Here is a 20836-nt window from a genome sequence, read left to right on the forward strand (position 1 = left end):
ACTGGGGAAGGGTCTTGGTAAGGCTAGTTGATCAAGATGATGCCAGTAGTTGCTTTGTCTCGTGAGTGACTGCACTGCATGCTCATAGGGTGGCTGTAGCTCAGGACGTAGAGCAGGACATCTACTAGCCAGAAGGGTGGTGGTTTGATCCTGCATCCATCAGAGTGTGAATGTTCCGATAGTAAAAAAGTGCTTGTATGAATGTGAGGCAATGGGTGAATGATGCATGTTGGGTGATGCAAGCGTTTTGAGTGCGCAGGTACAGTAGAAAGGCGCTATATAAAAACTACTCCGTTTACCATTGTCACTGAAGCAACTCATACATGTGAACGCTGTTTCTCTCTTTGTGGTGCTTTCACCAAACTATTCCTTTCAAATGATGTTGTGATGCCCAGGGCACCTTCACTTTAAATTCATGTAATCGAGAAATGAGCGCAGAGACTATTTGTTTCCATTTTTTATTGTGTGTTCTCATTGAACATGAGTATTTAATCGATGCAACTGATGACTAACTCCTACTTAAACAGCCGACACCAGGATTGTACGTATGGATATGGAGATACCCAGCTACTGTACTGCTGACACAATATTCACTATTAATAACCAGATTACAGAGACATTGCTATGGGATACTAAGCAGGCTGATGCTGAGAGATAATACAGGATACGTTGCAAATGTGTTAGCATGTTAGCATGATGTGTTGTTGGGTTTAAATGAGCTGTGGCCCAAATGGGCGTCTGCCTCGGTCTGATGAAGGTCGTAGCGCTTCACTCCCGGACATAAATCCTTGTGCACACTACGTCATCCGCACCAAAAATCTGGAGGGGACAAAAAGATAATTTCATCCATGTGATAGTGATTATCGCTTATAATGGTCACATTTTGAAACTTCAACAAACCTGCCTAAAAGTCCTAAGGCACTTGGACTTTTTCAGTTTTTGAGTGTGCAAATAAGTGCACAATAAATCTTTCTGAAAGAATGTGACTTTATCCTCTGTTCTAAACACACTGAGATGACAAAAGCCCAGCCTTGAGCTAATGCAAACATTTTTTTCCCCCTTTGCACAAAGACACAGACACCGCAGCATAGTTTGTGTTGACATGCAGGACTACAAAATACCAGAAAATATGTGTTCTCAACCGATCTCCCAGGACTGATCATAAACAGGTTTTGTATTTCACATGAGAGTACTGATGTGTTTCCTGTAGTCTTATTACTGTTGAAGTGCAATGGGCTCATTTGGAAATGGCTTATGTCTGTTTCTGAATATGTCCTTCGTTTGCTATGAAATTGAATTTCATTTGTTCTCCACTGTTTTCTTTATAAATTTAAAGTTTATATGCTTTTTTTAATATATATAAATTTCTGTTGTATATACAGGAGCATTTCCAAGATTTTTCTTTCTTTAAATAGAGTGGCACAGGTGGGCCTAAGACAGGAATTTAAAAATGTTCTCTTAAACCATTTAAACAACAATGAGGTATCTGAGGGGGAATCAGGGGTGGTGTCCTCAAAGAAATTGTCTACAGAACCAAAAATCTGTGCCAAAAGTGACAAAAAGATTCTAGTTTCTCAGTTTCCCCCTTGCTCACATCCAGAATCTGATGATAGCTGCTGAATTCTTTGGTCAAAAATCATACTAGCAGTTGTTCACTGTTAAACTTTAAATGGGTGTTCAGTTCAGTTCAATTTGATTAAATTTATATAGCATCAATCATAACAAGGCGTTTTATATTTTAAGATAAAGACCAACCCTACAATAATACAGAGAAAACACCAACAGTCAGAGAACCTCTTTGAGCAAACACTTGGTGACAGTGGGAAGGAAAAACTCCCTTTTGACAGGAAGTCCAAGGAACTTGAAAAGAAAAGCGTCTGGACTTCTTTAGGTTTCTTGATTTGATTGATTTCTTTACTTCTTGATTTCAAGAAACTTAAAGAAGTCCAGATGCTTTTCTTTCCAAGCTCATTAGACTACGATCACCTGGATGACTGAGGACCTTCACAGACCTTTTAACAGGAAGAAAACCTACAGCAGAACAAAGGCTCAGAGAGAGGCAGCCATCTGCCGTGCGACGGGTTGGAAGTGAGGGAGACAGGACAAAAGACACACCGTGGAAGAGAGACAGAGATTAATAATAACTAATAATAAATGCAAAGTGCTGTATAAACGCAGAGTGCATCACGGGAAGCCCCCAGCAGCCGAGGCCTATTGCACCATAACTAAGGAAGGATTCAGGGTCACATGATCCAGCCCTAACTATACACTTTATCCGGTGCTGGTTTAGCTCAGTGCATTGAGCGGCGACCACATGTCATACGGCTGAGAGTGGTTTGAGTCTGCCCCTGCTTTCCTGTCCTTTCTTCACTGAGCCTATCAAATAAAGCTGAAAAAGGCCCCCAAAAAACCTATATGCTTGATCAAAAAGGAAGGTTTTGAGCCTCATCTTAAAAGTAGAGATAGTGACTGTCTCCCAAATCCAAACTGGGAGATGGTTCCACTGAAGAGGGGCCTGAAAGTTAAAGTTAAAGGTGCAGGTAACAGTGCACATGACTCCCACCCACTGGGATTTGAATTGCGTTGTATAGATTTCATACTAGAGAGCTGGCAGAATAAAAATATCCGATGTCTGTGCCTGTCCACACACGCCTCCATCGAATAACATGTAGAAAGGTTCTGGGCTGCGACACGTATTATAATGGTTTTAGACTCATATTAATAGGTTTCCCATTTTATTTTTGGCCATTTAGTCGTCAATCAGAGTGATTGAAAGATACTTTCAAATCTACTTACTTTCTCCTTGGAAAGTATCCTTGCTTTGAATTCTGAACCAAACAACAATCTGCTTTTTTCTTTAGGATAATGTCAAGAGAATAAGATTGTGGGGGCTGAAGAAGAAAACTTTTCTCCTTTTAATAGTGAAGTATGTGCCACTACATCAGCATCACATTTATGCTCATCAGTCTGGGTCTACCTCACACTGCCGATGATGAAACCAAAGGAAACTTCTGAATGACTGATTTATGCACAGCTCGAGCCCAGCCTTCTGTTCTCTGATTTCATTTCGAGATGATGCAGCTGCAAAAAGACGTCCACACAACAACTTTATCCCTCAAGTACTTAAACCAATTAAACGGATCATGCAAATCATATGGAAATGTGCCCTAGTTATGTGCCACATTCAGACCATTGCTGTGTGATCTTGAGTCTTCCTTTGAGTCAGGAGCTGAAGCTCTGCTATTGTTAGTCTTTTCTTCTTTTTTTTAAAGCAGATAGCTTTAAATTAGATTCACACAATATTTCTTTTGGGTTTTGCAGCTCCTTGTCTGACAGAAAGGCATCTGGGTGTGAAGATGACTTGTGGTTCTCTCGTTCTCGTAATGGTGCTTAATGACGTGCTGAACAATTAGTAAATGATGCCTCTGTTCGTTCAGTGATTTAGAAATAAAGCAATCAAGAGTGTTGGCTTTCCGCTTCAATGAGTTTAAAAAAACATAAACCATGTTAACCTGCTTGTTTAGTGTGTGGTGTGTTTCTGTTTCTGTTTGTTGAATTTCTTGTTTCGTGTTTCTAATAGTCTTATTTTCCCAGTGTTCCCAGTAGTGTTTATGCATTTATTTCCCTTACATTTCATCTGCCTCCTGTCTTGCATTTGGTCTGTGCAATTTTATAACAAATTAGGGAGATAAAAAGTCTGGAGGGTTTTTAAAAAAAATGTTTTTTAAAGTTTAACATTTGGTTAAGAACTCTTATAATCTGTCCAATGAGATGAAATGCAAACCAAAGGAGCCTATCAGAGACCTATCAGAGTATAGTGCATTAATTGCCTAAACCTATCCACAGATGGCTCCGAATGTAATCCAGGCAGCGATTATGTTTGCCACTCCAAAGTCATTTTAGTAATCTATAGACCAGAGCGTAGACCACTGAGTCAAGGTTAGACATCAGCTTGGCAGATCAGATGATGCCTCAGCTGACAGCCTTGCATGAGTCCTATCCTGTAAACATCCCCCATGCTGTTTAATCAGCTTCAGCTTGTGCACAGGTGCTGCTTCTCTGCAAGCCCCTTTGCAACCCAGAGGTTAATGGCAAGGCAATGGCACACTACTCCTTCGTATTGTCATGGATGGACAGTTTAAATGACATTGCATATTATTCTTTAAACTCTACAGTAGCATGGACAAATGTGGCTTCAAGCTTCTCTGACTGTGTAGCGACGTACATGGATAATAACAGTGAGGAGAGCTGAGAAGCACAGAGAATGAGCTTCTGTCACAGTTCAGCAGGATCACGCTCCGTAAGTGTGTGAATGCTTCAGCTCCTCCACAGCAGCATGGCCACCAGAGGGGCAAGCTCTGTAACACATTTTGCTTTTATTGCCTCGAGAAGAATTCACATGTTCAGCCTCCTCAGCTTGTCAGTTTGAACAACGAGGAGCTTCGAGCAAAATACTATTTAGGCACTGAGGATTTGATTTAAGCTGTTTCTTGCTTGATTCTGGCCTGTAATATAGAGCTATACAAACATTCTGTGATGACTTATTTTCAGCATCTAAACCTTCCATATTGTTTCAGGCTTCGGCCTTTTGGATATTCATCTCATAAGAACAACAGAAATGAGTGTGGGAGCGCTGAACATTGAGAATAGAAAGCTGTTGAGGCCCTGAGAACTGGTCTTCTGATGCGTTGCTTTGCTCCCCTGCACGTCATTTGAGGGGCTTTAGACCCATTGACTCCTGCCCATATTAATCTGGATAAATACAGGGGGTATTACTGCAATGTCAGCGTAGCAGCCCCTCTTGTTCTCTTTTCACATCTCTCTGCGGGGTGGATGAAAGCTTGCCTCCTTGGGAAACAGCCTCTCTCATTTCCTTTATGTATGAATCTCCAGGGTGACTTCATACACTCACTGCCTGAGTTTTATTAACCATTTCTCAAACAGAGTACACTAGTTGCTCAAGAGGCACATCTTAATGCATCTGATGTCTTCTGGGTCCAAGCCGTGATGCCTTACAGAAAAAACTTTACAGATCCTGCTCTCGATCCGTGTAAAATAACATTTTTAGGCAAGCATTCATTCTTTGTCTTTCTCTTCATTTAGCCTAGACTTTTCTGCTTTTGTGTTGGTAAAGTTGTTTTGGGGTTTTTTCTAAGCAACAGCGGTCATCTATTAAGAGGCTTTCAGTGAGAAGATGAGTTATTAGTGTGCGCTCACCAGTGTGAGCTCATCTCCATTCAGCTCTCGGGTCCAGAAGGTCTTGGGGCCGTCACCATCCACCAGAGTCTGCTGACAGTGAATTTTGTTCTCTGACTCCCAGGTGGCGAGGCTCTGGGAAGACAGGGACAAAAAGGCACGAGGGTCAGCACGATTATCTAGAAGATATATATTCATGTTGCACTTTTACACTGTTTCAGGGTGTGCAATGTGATCATTTCCCAAATGGGCTTTTTGAATTTTACCCTTAATGCATATCAGCATCAGCACTAAGTTGTTTTAGCCAGAAGTGAGTTTTGCTCACAGACTGCATGTCAAAGATGGCTGGTGCGTGGACTCCCTTTTTTAAGTCCTCGAATTCAGCATTTTGACCGCTGCCATCTTGTTTTGTTTTTTTAAACTACGCATTATGAGAAACCGAAGAGTGCTGTGTGTTCAGAGACTGCTGACTTGCCAATCACAAGGTAGCACACCCTAAAACATGTCCAGCTTTAACATGAGTTTCATTCTAAATGGGAGCAATAATTTCAAACATGAACATTAAGCTACGCTGAACAATAACTAAAAATAGTACCTGAAATCATAAATAAACAAGGAAAATCTTTACCGAGCTCATAAATCAGAGAACACGAGAAAGACTTCTGAGAAACTTCTGAGAAATCGCCATTAGAAAGAAATGCAGGATTTAACCTTTTATCACCCAGACAGCTCACAGGCCACATGGACTTATTTTCAAATTTTGGCTGTAAAATGACCAAAATTACAGGATTACCAAAAATGACCAAAATGGTTGATGAGTTACAGTAATGTAAGGGTAGTGTGTTCATACAGCAGAACAAGAAAGTTTCACATTTGGTTGATATATAGTTCCCAACCTTGATGTTTTACTGACTGTGTATTTAAAATATCAATATAGCAACGATTTGTAGAACATTTACAGATTTACCTATTTTAAACTCGTCTGCCAGCATTAATGTATCTTCAGTCTAGCCATGTACTGGTTCAGTGGACGTATTCGCCAATAACTTGACTGAACAACTTTTATTCGGCCACACATGAATTAGAACAACAAGCAAAGCTGCTTACAAACACTTGATGCATGTAACACATTACAGCCAGTCCTGGCAGACCTCCATTGGCTTCACATTTGCTAAAAAATCCAACACAGCCTACTTGAGAGAAAACCCCCCCAAAAAGATCAGCGTATATCATTTAGACGGTGTGGGACCCATAAACTGCCCTTGTAATTCATTTCAGCTGTCCACTGTTTCCACAGCTGTTCTGTTAAATGAACTGTATGATATTTTAGGAAATGTGCTTCTCTTTCTGGATACGAATTGATTGAGGAGTTATTTTACATCATACATGTTAATTTACTCTTTGTTGTAATTTTACTCAGATTTCATATATTTAAAAATGAGAGAAGAATTCAGAATTAGAGAACTTTTTTTCTAGTTTAATCAGTGTCACTGGCATCTACCGGTTTAACAGAGTGAAGCAGGGAGGTATGCAGTTTAGCGCAAAGACTGGAAACTCAGTGTACCACCAGCTCTACTATAACACCAAATATTTTATTTTGTTAATCCATTATTTTATTGAATTTAACAAAATATCAGAGTGTAACTGGTGGCTAGGTTGTCACTCAAGAATAAAAACACTGCCTTATTCTTCTCTGACTCTGATTTCCCACAGTTGAAGTTTGCTTCGTCTCCATACAACCAGCTGCATTTTTCATTTCAGCATTGCATCCTAATTAGCTAAGTGATCTCACTCCAAAGCCTGGAACTGATCAAAGCTGTCAAAGCATTATCCAAGACTGCATTTAAGCTTAAAAAACCCTAAAAAAAATTCTCTACAATAAAAACTCTCACATGGTGGAGTCTTTGTGTTTTGATTTCTGATCATTTGTTTGATAGTTTCTTCTATTTTGTAATTCGAAAAAAGCACCATTCCTCTGATTTGAATTCAGCAGCCACCTCGGTTTCTCAGAGGCAAATGTTAATCACCATATCAAAGGTAGCCAAAGCCATCACAGATCCCCGCGGGCTGCCGTCCACAGTCTTTGCCAAGCTGAAGAACAGCAGGGCTTTCTTCCAGCGTTCCCTCTGTTTATCAGCCACGACAGCAAGGCTGATATGGTTTTTCACTTTGTAACTCTGTGTGTATCAGTAGCAAGTCTTAGTGAGATTCCCTGTAGCAGGAACTATACCACAAAGACTTCATAAGGTGCTCATATTTATATATCTGTGGACAGATTTTACCAAACGTCACATACAGTAACAGCTGTGCAACTGTCATAAAAAATAATGGTCAAATTCAAAGTCAGCTGAGGATATTCCTGCCAGATCATCTAATACTTTCTTTCTTTAGCTCTTTTTTCCACTCTTTGCCTTTTTTTCTTTTTTATTCATTTGATCTTTCTTTTGCTTTCCCAGTCACAGATAAATTCTCATGCATCCTAAGTGCTTATGTACACACATTTGAGGCCAAGACCAATGTCTGCAGCACGTGTTTTACCTTTTCCAGTGTTGTCTGTAGTGTTTTACTTATCAGAAAATCCCCTGTCTTTGCTTTTCTTTTAGTCTCTCATGTTTTACCAGATGCAAATAGTATGATGGGAAGTGGAGGGAAAACATCTAATTTCCTGTTAAGGTTTAAAGTTTTATGTTGGATTTTTCAAGCTTTCTTTCAGAGCCCAAAATAACACTCTCGCTCAGCTTCCTCCCACAGTTTGATCACATTATCTCTCTAACGGCAGTGTTTATCCTTCGCCTTTCCTTGCAGCTGCCAGAAGACAAATGACGTGTCAGACTGGTAAAGAGAGGGCAGATGCACAGTTTTTTCTAAGAAACGTTTAAAACTGACTCCTACAAAAAGATGACAGATATTTAAAAAGAAAATCGCAACATCTTTAGTGATAGATTCCCACGGGAACTTATGGTCACAAATGGTCACAAATGGTCATTTCGTTTATCTAATATGCATCTTTGCAATTTTTTCATTGTTTCAAAATGGCTTTTGGGGGCACATTTTTCAGTATCCCATAATAATTTCATATGAGCTCCGTTGAAACAATGTAAATGTATTCACATTACAGGAGAAAATAGAGAAGAAAAGCTACTGTTGGCTGTTAAAATCTTTAGATTATTATCCATCAATGAATATCTCAGTGTAAACCTGTGTAACTGTGGTGCGTCTCAGACCCCAGAGTTGGTGTTCTTCCGCCATTATCATAATAATGTTGAGCAAGGATCAACATCGCAATTGACCAATCATGTTGTTGTAATGTCATAGCTTTGCGATGTGGGGAAAAAAGAAAAAAAATGTGATTGATTATACAAAACTCCCTTGTGGTAAAAAATGGTAAACACTTCTACTCTTTTCTTTATTAATTTATACAATGTAATAAACACTTTACCAAGCAGCATATCCAATCTGACATCCGAGCGTTAGCTAGCTTTAAGGCTAGTGCTAATTGAACAACACGATTGGTCAGTTGTACTGCTGATCTTGTACCAGCATTATTACGATGGTGTACGAACAATACCAATGAATCAGATTAAGATATCATAATTATTGCATCATTTCCTATAATTTTTTTTTTTTTTTTTTTTTTTTTGTCATTGAAAGCATCGCTCTTTAGGTTGAAGTGCTACACACAACATTAAGTGGAATTGTGAATGATTTTCACAATTCCACCTAATGTTGTGTGGGTATTTATTAAAGCGTTAGACACAGCAGTATTTTTCTAAGATGTACATCGAGGTCATGTGAAACTTGACTAAGCAAAAGGTAAACGGTCTGCCCTTAGAAAGAAATTTTTATCATTAGCCGGTGTTACAGTGGTTTGTTTGCAAAAAGGACACCACCGTCATCAGTGCTGCCCATCAGCATAAATGAAGAAAGTGCTCTTTGCTATGTTGTGCCCAGATGATTTTTTACATTTACAAATGCAAAAAACACAATTGCAGGTAGTAAATTACCTAATAATAACCACCTCTCTCCACTAAAGCGTATCTCCCTTAACTTTCGCTGTCACCTCTGGCATTGACAGGAAGCACCTTATCATTTACCACACTTGCACAGATTAACCGGAGCTTTTTAACCTTGTGGTGGTGTTAATAAGCCCTCTGCTCTTCACAAGGTGCAGATCAGTTTGTAATCCTTTTAACCACTGGTGCAGCCAAGCCTGAAGGCTAAAACCCACTTAGGGCTTCTCTGCCAACCTCATCCACCTGAGACCTCGCCAACACCCGCGCACTCCCTCTCGCCCCTGTGGCACATGTGCCAGGGTCAGCGGGTCCTGCCTTCTGCAGGTTTTGCTCTAGGATTGTGTAATAATCGCCACACAAGGGAACAGCAGGCTTGCTCCTGACCACCATTGCTTCATTTTTACCTTGAAATGTGCAGCAGTATTTTTAATTGTGTTTAAAATAAAATCGTGATTATGTGGGGCATTTCATCACCTTTCATCTCCCTGCAGCTTTACTGTTTTGATTTAAAGCCTTAAGCTAAACAGCTGTTTTAAGACAAAGGGGGGCATTAAAGCCTTGCCAGCAACAACCTGCAGGGAGCTCAGTGGTAATAATGGTCTATTTAGTAGTTTAATACACAGTAAGTGGTCAAATAAGCTTAAGATTGGGTGCATGAAAGACCGGCTTCAAATAAATAATAGTGTTGCTTTATCTGTAAATTGGCAACTGCTAAAAATAATTCTCCTTGTAATGTTGAACCATCAATGCTATACAGTGTTTTCAGTTTCAGCCTCCCGTGAGTGTCCGGTATTTGTTCAGCACTGTTTGCATAACCCTTAATTAGTGGCTGAACTCAGTACAACACTGAGGTTGTTGTCATTTTCTTTTCTGTGAAAATGTCCTGCTGTTTTGCAACCATCTCCTCTTTTTTCACTTGTTTCAGACACTCTGTGGTCTCAGGAGAGAAACATGGGATCAGTCAGAATCCAGAACGAGAAGAATTTGCTGCACATCAAAACTAGCTAGAAGACTTTTTTTGTTATTATTATTCATATTATAATTTAAAATATTTGGTCCCCTGCTGAGTCTTGCAAAGACGTGAACATTATCAAATTTTTGGACAAGCCCTTGTTGGTGGTAAGACATTTCTTGAAGTTGGTCAGTTTGCAGACATCTCAGGGTGGACTCCTTTAGGTTTCTTGGCTGCTGCTCAACAACTTGAAGGACTGAAGTCTGGAGACTGGCTAGGCCACTCCATGACCTTAATGTGTTCTTCTTTAGCCGCTCCTTTGTTGAAATGGCTGTTTTGGGTCTTTGTCTTGCTGGAAGACCCATCCATGACCCATTTTCAGTGTTCGGGCTGAGGGAAGGAGGTTCTTATCCTCCATCTTTTTGTTGTTATTCTGTCTCCAGTAAAATGAAGCTGCCATAAAAATATGTACTGTTCATTTCTTCGTGAGTGAACAAACAAATTCAGAAGTGGATTGAATAATTATTTCCCGTACTGTACATGCTATAACACAAATTTGATTAAGCCAAACAGAATAAATATAAACCCCTATTTAAAGTGGCCCGACAGCCACTTTAATTTAAAGACAATTTTACATTCAAATCCAGGGTCAGGCACACCTCTGCCTGTACCTTTTGTCTCTCATAAAGCCTTTTGCCCCTAAAAGCAGTGACGCTGATGCGCTAACCCAAGCAACAAGAGGTGAGAAATGTGTGACGGTAACTTGACTTGTCACCTTCCTAGCAGAGATGCTGAGAGCTGTGTAGCCCAGCCCCAGGGCTCAGACAGAAGGAGCCAACGCTGTCATATAAAATGGGTCATGTCTGCTCCCCCTGGCTGCAACATGTAGATCAAACCATAAAACAAAAGGTAAAGACAACAAGTCTGTGTGTCACATGTTATCCGGTGAGTGCAGCTAAAGCATTCACGTATTATCTGCAGTGCTACAGAGAGAGAGATACAAGGCTCAAACTGTTAATGAGTTCAGTCCAAATACCCACAGGGACGCTGTGGTTTGGGATAAATACACACTGTATCTCCAATTTCTCAGGCATGCATGCAATTACACATTTTCCTTTCCGTGTGCAGAATTTCTTCTCCACAAGCAGGAATTTCACTCCGTCCTGTTGCCCAGGAATATTTCGGTATGTTAACTTTTCCATTACAGATTTGAAAATGGAACCAGACAACTGTCTAGCTTTTTGGAAGAGCAAGCTGGCGGGGAAATTACGTAATACAGGATAAAGAAAAGCAGCTAGAAAACTGTGAAAGATGCTACTGAATGTCAATGCCCAATTCTAATAAAAAGAAAAAAGGCCTCTAAACGACTTCAGTCCCTCACGAATAGATGATAAAGGTATAGCGTGTTTTTTGATCATTTTTTGCAATGAAGTAGATTAACATTAAAAGGGAACCTCTTTATGTTTTAATGATGGTTGCTAATATTACCATTAACAGAGTTTTAGATATGGAGTTCATGTAGGTTCATGTGTGTACTGTACAAGTAAACCCAGTGAGCCAGTGGATAAGACTAATCTCTGTATGATGTTAAAGAGTGGCAGTATTCCCAATATAGTGATGTCAGGTGCAGATGCCCCACCCACCTGTTGTTTAAATCTTCTAAGAGGGGCAGCCAATCAGAGGAAAGGAGCTAAAAGTTCAAATATTTGACAAATATTTGACAATATCTTATCAAAGTTTTTTAAAAATATGACTGATCTCCAAATTCATATAGGTTTGAGAAGGTCGACAAGATTCTCATTCGCACATCTGTTATGTAACTCTCTGCACTGCACTTTCTATATTCACATAGGTGAATATACTGCAGCACAGCTCTCACTTATTCCAAGCTACTTTTCTCCTGGCACATATAGCAGGGTGACAGCTTACTGCTAGATACAGAATCCCTCCCAGCTGCAGGATTTCTGCTGTGCAGCTCCATATTCTTGTTGAACACAGGCAAATGTAAAAGTGACTATCTTGCTTTTAAAATGCTCATTGCAAATCCGCATGTGTGGAAATAAAATCCTCAATTTAGTCATGTTAACTTTTATGCTCAGTTGTATGTCTCCTCTAAGTACCACAACCCAAATTAAGACGAGATATGTTTTTCCCTCTTACATACAATAATTTTTATATCAATTATAGGCCCAGAAAGACAGATGTTTAAATCAGTGGCTCCCAAATACAACTAATCTGCAATAAATTACAGGTAGTGATAAAATAAACTACCAACTCTTTTAGGCTATGTCCACACCTACACGGGTATTTTTGAAAACCAGCTTTTTCGTCCACACGTAAACAAACACTGAAAACTGAGGTTATTTAAAAATCCTTTTTTGCGTTTAGGTGTGGACGAGGAATACAGAGTTCGTCACTCAACGTCAAAGGTATGTGCGTTTTTTCACGTCATGCTGTGCACCACATTATTGTTTACATGAGATGAATTGCAGAATGGCAGATAGAGACAAAATACTGTTAATCTGACTATCTGCAGGTTTTACACGCAGTTACTGTCCCTCCATTTAGAAAGGCAGAGGCATCACGGTGTGATTATTTTACATGTAGTTGTTTTTTTTCATGTGCTATAATATTCAACATTGCATCAATACATTTTTCAAAAAATGCCTCTCTGTGCAAAATGGGTTTAAAAACATAAACAACTGTGGGATACTGTTTGTCCGTGATTTGAACAGCCCAGCGCTGCTCCCGACACAGGGAAAACCAATTTTGCAGGGGAGACCTACCTCTGCACTTGTGCAGGTGAAGCCAAGGGGAAGATATGCTTCACCATATTTTCTAGTCTTTGGCTTAGAATGAAGTTGGTTTGGAAACATATTCAGCGATGCTTCATCTCCTGCTTTGCGTTTCTGTAGGCGAGGTGCTAGCAGTGTCCAAGCGTTTTGTTTCTTTCCCCCCTTTTCACCCCCCCCCCCCCCCCCCCCCCTGCAATGGCTCTGCGCCCCCCCCTGCGGGCCCCACACTTTGGGAAGGTTTAAATCAATGTTCAAATGTTTAAATACTCTAAGTTCATTTTTCTTCCTTCTTTCACACAGATTTGACATTTATAGCAATAAACAATATGACATCACGTATAAACTACATAAACACAGTAACTAATGATATTACAGTAACAAATATAAAGTAGAAAAACGTCCACGTCTCCATTTACAGTACATAAATATTATCTCTGTAATATCAGGAAATGACTGAATGCAGATGATGTAAGTGACAAAAGTAAAGTGATTAATTTTCTATTAGGTCAACTTTAGAGGAGTGCAACTGATCATATGAGATCATTTTATTCGTTGATATGCAGACACAGGTGGCGCTCAGCTCTAAGAAGGTCAGTTTTCACATGGGCCTTATCAGGCTTAATCAATCCTCGCTTCCTCTTTATTTAATTGTGCAGCCTGCATATTCACTTTACGGATGATGTAAATGCCTTGTTGTTCAGATCGTATCGAGAGATGTCTCTAAGAGACGAGCTCACTATCATCACAAGCAACAGAGTACAGCTGTTAGTTCAGGATGTCTACATTTCCTCCCCTCAGATGTGCAGATTGTTGTAATTATGAATTACACATTGAGTGACTGTTGCTTTACTGGGATTTGTTATTAAATGAACAATTTTATTAAATCCTTAGTCCACTCTGCTCCCCCTGGGGCACGCACACACACACACACACACACACACACATACGTATATGTATATGTATGTCTGTGTCAAAACTTTAGCTGCTTTTGAGGATGAATGAGTCCTCCCTCGGGGACTGCAGAGGTTCAGAGAGAAATTCTCACCAGTGCCCTTAATCTCTCTGCTCTGACGTGAGCATGATACCAATAGATGGGACTGTGAGGAGGTATTAATTTCTCATTCGGGCCTTTGAAACAGCTTTGAAGTTCTTGAAGACAGAAAGAATTACCAGGAGTACAAACAATGCAGACGGTTTAAAGCATGAAGCCAATTGCGTGTAATATCTGCTGGAAAAGAAGACCAAAGACAACTATTTGAGACGTACCAAAGATTACAACATTGTGCTTATATGTCACATCTTTTCATGAAATAAATGTGTTGAAGGATGCCTGGTGATTTAAACCTCACATTAGAGCATGCTTTTTTGCTTTTTTCAAACAGCTGCAATGATTTGTATAAAATGCTTAAGCCAACTTTAATGAACTCTAAGGCACTTTGTCAGCAGTTCAGGGGCAATACCCACCACATCCTAACCCTTACACTTAAACTAATTCTGATTTTTTTTTTTAAAGTTTCTATGTCCACCTTCAGGGGACTTCTGTTGCAGCACATGGGAGGCGAGTCCCCACAGTGGGTTTGTGGTCCCACAGTCACACCATTAATCAAGCTTATCCTAACACATGGGTGACTGTAACATAAACCATCTGCTTTGCATCTTATTTGCTTCACAGAAAAACAGCACAAAAATTTTTGTGTTTGAAAAAAAAAGAAAAAGATAGAGCTTAACATTTAAATGAGGGTGGGGGAAAGGGAAAGCGAAGGGGAGTAAAGCAATGTGGTTCTCATAAGCACCACAAATATAATTGAAAAATCTCAACAGCCGTGTCTTTTTTTTCCATGCAGAAATTAGGACCCGATTGCTCAGTAAAATCCACACATTTTGTTTTGAAATCTCTTTCTCTCTACAGAGCTACACCTGCCTCTTGTACCACTTTACAGAAGGACATGCGGACCTCAAGGGGCTTGTGCTAGTGACAGGGTATAAATATTTATGACACCTTTGTGTCTCTAAAACCACCGACATAGGTGGTTTTAGAAAGCAGAAAGACAATAAGTTCTGCATTAAGTGATCGGTTTGTGGATTTTTCTTTTTAAGTAACTGGACTGTTTTCAAAGAGCCAGTTCTGCTGATTTTTTATTTATTTTGACAATAAATGAAAACAAAATCATTTTGACAGTGGTGCTCTTGTATTCCAGACCGTCCCATTATATTCTGTTTTTAATTTGCCAAATAATTATGCAAACTTAACATTTTCAAGAACCTGAGAGACAAAATTGAGCCTGCTAGAAGGGCCTAAAACATACCTTTAAACTAAACCAAACTAAGCAAAAAGAAAAATAGACTTAGTTAGTTTTAGCCTTTATTCTGGACCACATTTAACTTAAGGTTACCACTTGATTTTTTTACTTCTCACCAAATTTACCTTGCATTTCCGTCCATCCACCGTCTCCTCGTCAAACTCTTCACCGATGTGGAAGTTGATTTCAGTGGTGCGCACACTGGTGGAGGTTTTGATGTAGAACTTCTCCCCGTCCTGACGGATCTCCACATGAGGGTTGGAGGCCGCTGCCACGGCCACCTTCCTCAGCATGGCATTCACTCCTGGATGGACACGACCCGAACCAGGTCAACAAGAGGGAGAAACAAAGGTCGGTCTCACGATTGTAGCTGGGTTTCACTAATTTATCGTTTCAAAATATCCTTTATGATGTTTTAAAGTTGTTTAAATTCTTCACTGTCTAAAAAACCTTTTACTTCCTCTCCCCTTATGCAATCTTTCTTCTGACTGGTTGCCCTTCACAAACAGAAGGTTTGAATAATGGTTGGGTGTGGCTTTTCTACCCAGACTCAGTGGTATGTGCTTGGAGTCACAATATTATCCCTTATGTTTGCTCTTGTTGTCTCTGGGACCCATTTTTGGTGTTCACCAAAACCAAATTTCTTTTGTTTTATTAATATTTCAATGTTGGGCTTTTTGGCTTTGGCTCATTTTCCATTAAAAGCAAAAATTAAAACATGTTAAGGTTCCAGTCACATGATCAAGATGGCAAAAATTCTCTCTGCTCAGATTTTAGAAGAGAGAAGGATTTGAAATAGTTTTCAGATTGTGAGACCTTTTGGCTTTACTGGATAGTGCAAGGCAGACAGTTGGCAGGAAAGACGGGAGAGAGTGAGGGACACACAGGAAATGGTCTGGATCAGACTCGAGCCTAGATCCCACAAACAAGGACTTCAGCCTTTAATACTTGGGTCACCTGCTCAACTAGATCAGCTACACCAGCATCTTCAATTCATAGTCTGACTCAGCGCATGAGACTGACCATCAGTCAGCTCTTAAATAAGTTGGTCAGCAGCCAGCAAGGGCAGAAATATGGATGTCAGAAATGGTCTTGCATGGTCTTCATTTCCAAGGAATGAGCCACCCCACACGCCTGCCAGTGTGGTTACTTGTGGTTTCTCTGATATTCAAAAGTAGAGTGGGAGGAAGAGCCTTTTAGCTTTCAGCCGCTCTTCTGTGGAACCTGCTCCCAGTTTGGATTCAGGAGACAGACTTTCTCTTTACTTTTCACATTAGACTTAAAACTTTCCTTTTTGATAAAGCTTATAGTGAGAGATAGATCAGGTGAACCTGAATCATCCCTTAGTTTTGCTGCAATAGGCCTCTGGGGGTCTGGGGGCTTCCCATGATGCACCAAGTGTTTCTTCTTCAGCTCTTTTCACTCTGTGTTTATACACCACTCTGCATTTAACTATTAGTTATTATTCATCTCTAGCTCTCTTAATCATTGTGTCTTTTGTCCTGTCTCCCTCCCCCAACCAGTCATGGCAGATGCCCCCTCCCTGAACCTGGTTCTGCTGGAGGTTTCTTCCTGTTAAAAAGGAGTTTTTCCTTCCCACTGTCACCAAGTGCTTGCTCAAAGGAGAACATTTAAATGTTGGGTTTTATTATTATTATTATTTTCCTTATAACACAAGACACCTCAAGGTGACGGCTGTTTTTATTTGGCATTATATAAATAAAATAAAATTGAATTTAACATGGACAGGAAGATTGACTTGTAGTTGAAAAGAAGTCAAATAGAGATTTCCAAAAACAAAAAGTCTTTTTAGTCTGTTTTAGTAAAGATATAGTGTTTGATTTTTTTTTTTTAATTTTGACACGTTATGAGAAAAAGTGGGACATGCTGTTTATTCTGTACATTAACTAACAAAATTCTACATGTGACAAAGAGAAATATCGTTCTGCTGATACGAGATGTAGAAAACCAGCCATCAATATACCCTCAGCCCCACCCAGATAGTCTTCTCTGGGCTTGCATGCCAGTTTCTATCAGCTCAGGACCTTAAATATAGTGAGACAAGCTGACTGCAGGTTTCCTTGTATTGGTTTGTGTTTGCATCCAAACATGTTTGAATATTAACCAAGAATGACAGCGACGCATTTGTGAGTAAAAACACAATAAATACTCTGTGGCTCGGGCAGAGCCCACAACTATTTCACAAAACTTGGAGAAATGTGTGCAATTTTTGGCACTAAACTCACTGTGAGGGATTATTCAGCCATGTCTGCAAGGAAAGGAAACAAACTGTTGAGGATGTCAGGTCAGGTCAGCGTTGACTTTCTCCTTTTGTTTGACGGGTGCAAAAGTGGTGATCCTGCACGTGGCTCCATGCAGGCGTGTGACAAGTGTTTGGCATGCCTGGTTTGAGTCCGCAAGACCATCTGGCCTTGCGTCCTGCCAAAACCCTGGCTCTTTTATGTCTCAGTGCCCTTCTCCTACCAACAGCCGACTTACAGTTCCATCCATAGACAGTTTATAAGCTTGCAAACAACATCAAGTGTTTCATTTCCCAATCCCTAATTAGCTCAGATCATTCTATCCCCAAACCGCTGTGTTAACAGTCAGGATTCAAAACACATTTGACAGTTTACTTGACCCCACCCATGGTCTAAGGAGATCACAGAGTGGTTTGGGGTTTTTTTTTTAGCATTAAATATGCATGAGGATCAGTGCGACCAGCAGGCTGTCCTCATGTCTAAAAAGGCTGCATTTCCTTTGAATTTAATTTGCATGCATGTCTCAAGGTCTATAAACGGTGCTAACGGTGCTAACAACTTGACTAAAGTTTCTATTGAGTATTTACAACATGCTTTGGATGCAGGTTTGCACACATCAGGTCTTTTTGTTCTGCATATTGTCCCCTCTTTCTGCAGGGGAAACCTCTGAGCCAAGAAATAATTATAAAGATGTTGATGGAAAGTGGAGGCCGCAGCACTGGCATCCACGTCAGTTGCCCATCACTGCCCTCTCTCATTCTCATTGATGGGGTCCTTATGTAAGAGCTACCGGGTGATCTGACGTGGCAGATGTTAATGTGTTCCTGAATGGATGAGGTGCTAAACTAGCAGAGTGACTGATTTCCCCATTAGAGTTAAGGCCAGATCAGCTGCTGCCTGGTGAATGTCAAACGCAAAATGGGGAGGGGGGGGGGGTTGCTGGAGAGGTGCTGAACTACTTTAGTGAACTTTCCAAACTCCTTAATGACTCCATATAAATAGAGGCTGGAAATGAAAGAAGTGTGATGTTAATTTATTTATCCATAAAAACTGAAACCAGCATTGTTTCAGTCTTTGCCTCGGTGATCTCCAACTAAGGCTATAGGTTCAAACCAGAAGACATTTTTCAAACATGTCAGGAGACCAGACACAGTAGATACGACCAGCATCCATATTGATATTAAATGACATAGATTAAACCTGGATGATTTTTTTTATGCTAAAACCAGAAGTGTCCATTAACATTTTGAATCTTAATCCAGTCTTTGGTGTTAGCAGTTCGGGAGAGTTCCTGGAACCTCTCACAGTGGAACTTCTCCCTGAAGGGTTCTGCATTATTCTAAAGACAGGCGGCCCTTTGCCGTGCCCTGCCTGCCTCGGCGCTGCCAGCGTGACTAAACACTGCAACACAATTGAATGACCCAGTTAAACTGGTCTGAACCTAAACCATCACAACCATCAGTTTTAAGAAGGGTGAAAAAAAAAAGAAAAAAGAACAGAGGCGAGAGAAAACACTGGGCTCCAGAGACCTCCCCTGGCATTAATGCATGCCCTACTTAAATGCTTAACATGAATAATGTTGTGCACCCCCCGTTTTCCTCCCCATGTAACAATACAACGTCTGTTTAGGGTGGAATTTAGCATCCACTGTTTCTTATCTCCCTTAAAGCCAAGGGATTTCCCTGCGGCAGCATCTCTCCGTTCTCTGCCTCCTGTTCCCAGGGAGCTTCTCCGAACAATATGATGTTGTCGGAAGTCAGGAATGCCATTCCCAAAGAACAAGAAAAGCCCTTTTCCTATATGGGCATGATGGATAGTCAGCCTTGCACAGGGATGTGGCTCTGGCTGTGGAGGAGACCGAGGGAAGGATAGAGAGGGCTTACCTAGAGCTTTGAGAAGTTCATCAAAATTCTCGCTCTTCTTCATCTTCCAGGTGCCAGCAAAGTTAGGCATGTCTGCTGAGGCTGAGAGCTCCAGAAAGAACCTGTTCCACGCTCTGATGATCTCTCCTCGCTCTTTGCTCTCTCCTCTGTCTCTCTTTGACTCTTTCTCACCCTCCTTCTCTTTCGCTGCGCTCCCGTGTCCTCTGTTCTGGGCTCAGCCTCCCGCTCACACTGTTAACACCCAATTGTTTCTGTTTCTTTATTCACACAGACAGACGCTCACTCACACACACATACACACACACACTCCTGCCGCTTTTTTCATCCGTGCGTCTCGGTGTGCTGGATGCTGGATGTCTTCAGCTCCTTTTTAGCAACTGTCTTTAATGAGAGGCAGTGCAGGTCCCTCCCCCCCTCCACCCACCGCCCGGACGCTCTGTCCCATTAATACAGGAGAACAAGACTGACACGTCTGCTCTCTCTGGGGATCAGGAAGACTAAATTCATTCTTTTAAAGGGTATTTATAGACCAGCAGTTTGTCAACAGCTGCTTTACGAGTAGCCATAGTGTGAAAGTTTGCTTTCATAGTAATTGACAACCGCATCCAAAGGCAGAAAATATATCAGGTCACAGGTTTTATTGATTTTGAAGAGATTTTTGTGCATTTCTACAGATCCTGTGAGATGTTAGATTAAACCGAATGAGCTTAAAACACATCGTGAACCACAAACACAGATCAAAGATGTATTCATTATCAGTGTTGGGAAGGTTACTTTTAAAATGTATTCCATTACAGAATACAGAATACATGTCCCAAAATGTATTCTGTAACGTATTCCGTTACGTTACTCAATGAGAGTAACGTATTCTGAATACTTTGGATTACTTAATATATTATCATGCTGTTTACAACTACGTGAATGTACTATTGCTGTGATTTATTACTGTTACTGAAGGTCCGAACCATAATAAAGGAACCTCTGACTAATATGTCGTGTTCATGTCGGGCTTGTAGCCGAAAACTAGCTTTACTTTGTTGTCCGGGTCAACTTTGCTAGCTAAAGAGAGAGAGAGAGCGTCACCCTGTAACCATGGCAACCGTAACGCTGCCACCTGGAACAACAGAACAAACAGAACATAGCTGTCAAACAAAACCCAAACAGGCCTGACCCGCCACAATATGAAACAGGGAAGTACCGCTGTGTAATCCATTTATTTCAACAAAGTAACTGTATTCTAAATACCACCTTTTTAAACGGTAACTGTAACGGAATACAGTTACTCATATTTTGTATTTTAAATACGTAACAGCGGTACATGTATTCCGTTACTCCCCAACACTGTTCATTATGCATTCTATTGTATTGCATTAATTATGTATTAGCTTTTGAACTTTTGCCTTTTCCAGTCAGAAATGTGTTGCTGTGAGAAATCT

At 40.5% G+C, this 20836-nt stretch overlaps 1 protein-coding gene across 1 annotated transcript; it reads right to left on the bottom strand.

Annotated features, from left to right (window-relative positions):
- Positions 1-444: 444 nt before the first annotated feature.
- On the bottom strand, positions 445-19784 carry crabp1a (cellular retinoic acid binding protein 1a). The gene is made up of 4 exons (XM_006782437.3): positions 19401-19784; positions 15382-15560; positions 5218-5331; positions 445-819 (listed from the first exon to the last, which is right to left on the bottom strand). The coding sequence occupies exons 1-4, from the start codon at positions 19468-19470 to the stop codon at positions 769-771; spliced, it is 414 nt and encodes a 137-aa protein (XP_006782500.1). The 5' UTR covers positions 19471-19784; the 3' UTR covers positions 445-768.
- Between the last annotated feature and the right edge of the window lie 1052 nt (positions 19785-20836).

The sequence above is a fragment of the Neolamprologus brichardi genome, chromosome 7, assembly GCF_056152115.1.
Source record: "Neolamprologus brichardi isolate AB-2024 chromosome 7, ASM5615211v1, whole genome shotgun sequence".
NCBI classification, from domain to species: Eukaryota; Metazoa; Chordata; class Actinopteri; order Cichliformes; family Cichlidae; genus Neolamprologus; species Neolamprologus brichardi.